Here is a 4,906-nt window from a genome sequence, read left to right as displayed (position 1 = left end):
GTCATGATCCCAGCGTCCTGGGATCGAGTCCCACATCGGGCTCCTTGCTCAGCAGGGAGCCTGCTTCTCCCTCTGCCTCTGTCTGCCATTCTGTCTGCCTGTGCTCGCTCTCTCCCTCTCTCTCTCTCTGATAAATAAAATCTTAAAAAAAAAGGACACAATAAAAAGCTTCACTCCCACCCCTGTTGTATTTTTTTTTAAGATTTTATTTATTTCTTTGACAGACAGAGATCACAAGTAGGCAGAGAGGCAGGCAGAGAGAGAGAGGAGGTAGCGGGCTCCCTGCAGATCAGAGAGGCTGATGTGGGGCTCGAGCCCAGGACCCTGGGACCATGACCTGAGCCGAAGGCAGAGGTTTAACCCACCGAGCCACCCAGGCGCCCCTGTTGCATGTGTTTTAGAAAAACTGGCAGTTCCATTTTATTAACTAATTCCAGTCATAATCCCAGGAATTCCTTGACAAAGAGGTTTTTTTTAACCAAACTTAAAAAAAAAAAAGATTTTATTTATTTATTTGAGAGAGAATGAGAGAGAGAGAGAGACCATGAGAAGGGGGAGGGTCAGAAGGAGAAGCAGACTCCCTGCTGAGCGGGGAGCCCAATGTGGGACTCAGTCCCAGGACTCCAGGATCACGACCTGAGCTGAAGGCAGTCCCTTAACTAACTGAGCCACCCAGGCGTCCTAAACTTTCTTTTTAAAAGATTTTATGTATTTATTTGACCCAGAGAGAAAGAGAGAGACAGAGAACACAAGCAGGGGGAGCAGGAGAAGGAGAAGCAGACTCCCCCCTGAGCAGGGAGCCCAATGTCGGACTTGATCCCAAGACCCTGAGATCCTGACCTGAGCTGAAGGCAAACACGTAACTGACTGAGCCACCCAGGCGCCCTGTTTTTTTTTTTTTAATAGATTTTTAAATTTATTCATTTGACAGAGATACAGAGACAGCACAAGCAGGGGGAGAGGCAGAGGGAGAGGGAGAAGCAGACTCCTTGCTGAGCAGGGAGCCCGATGTGGGGCTCGATCCCACATCGAGCTGAGCCGAAGGCAGATGCTTAACCATCTGAGCTACCCATGTGCCCCTTATGTTTTGTTTTTAATAAATGACATTCTCCAGGAGGAATCATTACAGAGGAAGGCATCAATTCCATTTAATTCTGCACACATTTAGTGTGTTGGGAACAATGTTAGCTATTGTGGAGTAGAAACATGAGTCATACAGTTGAGAGCACACTTCTCTTAATTAAAAAGGAGAAGAGAGTAGAATGAAGGACTATTTGTAAGGAAATCTGATGCCTTCTACTTGACCCAGTTGGAAGAGTTGTGATAGAAAAAGGTCCCATCCCTGCCCAGCTGACGCCTGGAGTTAAGGTTATATTCTTGGCTCTGTCTCTAAAAGCGTTTCTCTCTAGCCCAGCTGCTGCCCTGTTTACAGTTAAGCTCAGCACAAGGTCCAAGAACCTTGCTGGAAGCTTGGTGTCTAGTTCATAGGGAGAGGTTAGAACTAAGTCAAGCCTCTGTAATATTAGAATGTTTAACTAGCTACAGTTTACAACAGAGGGGTTGCTCAAAGGGCTGAGTGTTCTCCAGCCAAGTCTGAAAAAGCTGAACCCCTTCCTAGCAGCTGAAAAAACATGGAGTGTCTACAACAAATGTACTGAAGGCACTGGAAGCTGAACCAAGCCACAGAGGCAGCAGCAAGCAGATTCTGCACACTCCTTGTGTGGCCACACCTTCAGGTTCCTACAAGGGCTCCCAGGCAGGGTAATGGGTACACAGTGGGAGGGACTGAATGGCAGGTCAGGGATGATTGCTAGGAATTTGGGAGTACTGCTGAGGGAGGCTAGAAATTATGAGTGTCAGTGGTCAGGTTTACCTCTGGGTACCTTTGTTCCTCTGCAGGAATTTCAGATCGAGCACACTCCACCTGTGAGCTGCTCCTGGCCAGATAAAACCTGTGTTTCTTCCATGCTGCCTTTTCCATTGGAACTCAAGATGGGGCTTAGGACCTCTGGCTACCATTCTGTTTTGCTGCAGGTGGCAAGCCTCCTGGAGGGCTTTTGAAGCCTTTATCTGATTCTCCATTCATATGCTCAGAAAAAAATTAACTTATAAACACCATTCTCTCCTGTGATGATTTAGAAAGGTCTCTAGAGAGCAAGGGCTGGTGAATGATAATTAACTCCACCATGTCCACAGTTATTTTTTTGAGATGCATAAGCAGGTCATTGTAAATTTAGAATGCTGTCCTTATGGCTTAAATGTGGTGATTGTTAAAAACAAAAAAAGATTGACAGAATTTTCTTTCTTGACCAACCTCCTGTTCCTTAAATCTTATTCTTGAGGCTTAATTTTCTCAAGGGGGGGGGGTAAGTTTTCAGTTATTGAATTCTTATAGCAGGAGGGACTAGAGCAGCACCAATAAAAATATAATGCAAGCCACAAATGTTTAAATTTTCTAAGTAGCCCCATTAAAAATATAAAAAGAAACAGTTGATACTAATTTTAATATTTTAGTTAATCCAATATTTCTAAAATGTCATTTCAACACATAATCAATATAAGAATTATTGATGAGATAACTCTTTTTTTTTTGGTGTTTGAGACGTGCTGTATATTTTACACTTCCAGCACATCACAATTCGGGCTAGGCATATTTCAAATGCTCAGTAGCTACATGTGGCTAGTGACGACGACGGTTTTGAGCAGTGCAGGACTAGAGCACAGGCGGCAGTGATGCCCTCCAGGTCCCCCTACGCATGCAACGAACCCCCTAGGCCGAATTCTAGGAGAGCATCAAGTGATGTTACAGGCGGGAGGGTGTTTCGAATTGGGTCAGATGCCAGAATCCCACCTGGGATTTGCTGGTGAAGATAACTGGAAAGCAAAGGGGTGGGTGGCATGGGTGGGGAACCTGTGCCAGGAAGGTCTGGGACCTGGAAAGAAGGCATTAGGAGGGCGCAGTTATGCAGGAGGTGTGAGAACTTGGTGGGTAGAGGGCAGAATCCTGCTAAGTGGACAGGTAGGACTTCACTGGTGCTACCCTTTGACGGTTGTTCCTTTTCTGTCTTCTCTCCGTGCTCCTCACCTCCCAGCGGTGGTCTTCAGCCTGCCCAGCGTCTGGGCGGAGGAGGCCTGCACGCGCATCTGCCCCGCCGCCTGCGCCTGCAGCAGCACCGAGCGCGGCTGCTCCGTGCGCTGTGACCGCGCCGGCCTCCTGCGGGTGCCGGCCGAGTTCCCGTGCGAGGCGGCTTCCATCGACCTGGACCGGAACGGCCTGCGCTTCCTGGGCGAGCGGGCCTTCGGCACGCTGCCGTCGCTGCGCCGCCTGTCGCTGCGCCACAACAACCTGTCCTTCATCACGCCCGGCGCCTTCAAGGGCCTGCCGCGGTTGGCCGAGCTGCGCCTGGCGCACAACGGCGAGCTGCGCTACCTGCACGCGCGCACCTTCGCCGCCCTTGGCCGCCTCCGCCGGCTCGACCTGGCCTCCTGCCGCCTCTTCACGGTGCCTGAGCGCCTCCTGGCCGAGCTGCCCGCCCTGCGCGAGCTCGCCGCCTTCGACAACCTCTTCCGCCGCGTGCCCGGCGCGCTGCGTGGCCTGGCCAACCTGACGCATGCGCACCTAGAGCGCAGCCGCATCGAGGCGGTGGCCTCCAGCTCGCTGCAGGGCATGAGGCGCCTGCGCTCGCTCAGCCTGCAGGCCAACCGCGTCCGTGCGGTGCACGCAGGTGCCTTTCGCGACTGTGGCGCCCTGGAGCACCTGCTGCTCAACGACAACCGGCTGGGAGAGCTGCCCGCGGAAGCCTTCGTAGGCCTGCGCCGCCTGCGCACGCTCAACCTGGGTGGCAACGCGCTGGGCCTCGTGGCGCGCGCCTGGTTCGCGGACCTGGCGGAGCTTGAGCTGCTCTACCTGGACCGCAACAGCATCGCCTTTGTGGAGGAGGGCGCCTTCCAGAACCTCTCGGGCCTCCTCGCTCTGCACCTCAATGGCAATCACCTCACTGTGCTGGCCTGGGCCGCCTTCCAGCCTGGCTTCTTCCTGGGCCGCCTCTTTCTCTTCCGCAACCCATGGCGCTGTGACTGCCACCTGGAGTGGCTGCGGGACTGGATGGAGAGCTCTGGGCGCGTGTCCGACGTGCCGTGCGCCGCCCCGGGCTCTGTGGCTGGCCTAGACCTCAGCCAGGTGGCCTTTGGGCGCTCTTCCGATGGCCTCTGTGTGGACCCCGAGGAGCTGAACCTCACTGCATCCAGTTCAGGCCCGTCCCCAGAGCCAGAGGCCACCACCGTGAGTAGGTTCAGCAGCCTCCTCTCCAAGCTGCTGGCCCCGAGGGCCCCAGTGGAGGAGGTGGCCAACACCACCGAGGGGCCGCTCAACATCTCCCTGTCCGACAGCCTCCCCTCCACCGGGGTGGTCGTCTGCGTCCACAACGCCCGGTTTGTCCTCGGCTCCGGTCTCCTGCTCAGTGTGACCCAGCACGCAGTGTTTGTTCTACACGTGAACTGACCTTGCCCCAGTGGGGTAGCCCAGATTGCCTTGGCCAGTGGGGAAAAGTGTAGTTAACTGGCCTGGAGATTGTGTTGAGGGGGAGAGGGGAACAGGGTGGGGGCAGATGGTGAAAATTCCAGCCCAGGATGGAAGGGACAGTTAACTTTCAGAGATGGCTCTAGGAAGAGGAGAACCCCCGGCAATGCCACGCCAGGGATGGGGTGGAGGTGGAGGTGGAGAGAGGAATGGATTTCTGCTCATGTCACATGGGCATCAGTTGGAGAAGAGAAGCAAGAGTGAACGTGGGCCCTCCAGTGAGAAGATTAGGAATTGGAAGCTCCTAGGGCTACAGAGATCTACCCCATCACTTGCCCCCATCTTCCAGGAAACAGAGACTCCAGTGCCGGAAATAGCGTCAATCCA

At 53.5% G+C, this 4,906-nt stretch overlaps 1 protein-coding gene across 1 annotated transcript in view; it reads left to right on the top strand.

The window, feature by feature from the left end:
- Positions 1-4,533, top strand: part of NYX (nyctalopin) — a 19,528-nt gene extending 14,995 nt beyond the window's left edge. The window contains exon 3 of the mRNA XM_059385402.1: positions 3,093-4,533. Coding sequence (XP_059241385.1) covers positions 3,093-4,501 — 1,409 coding nt within the window. The 3' untranslated portion in view covers positions 4,502-4,533. The remainder of the gene's footprint in view (positions 1-3,092) is intronic.
- Positions 4,534-4,906: the final 373 nt, after the last annotated feature.

This window comes from Mustela nigripes, chromosome X, assembly GCF_022355385.1.
Source record: "Mustela nigripes isolate SB6536 chromosome X, MUSNIG.SB6536, whole genome shotgun sequence".
Lineage (NCBI taxonomy): Eukaryota > Metazoa > Chordata > Mammalia > Carnivora > Mustelidae > Mustela > Mustela nigripes.
Note: the sequence above shows the minus strand (reverse complement) of the source record. Positions and strands in the feature narration are given on the sequence as shown.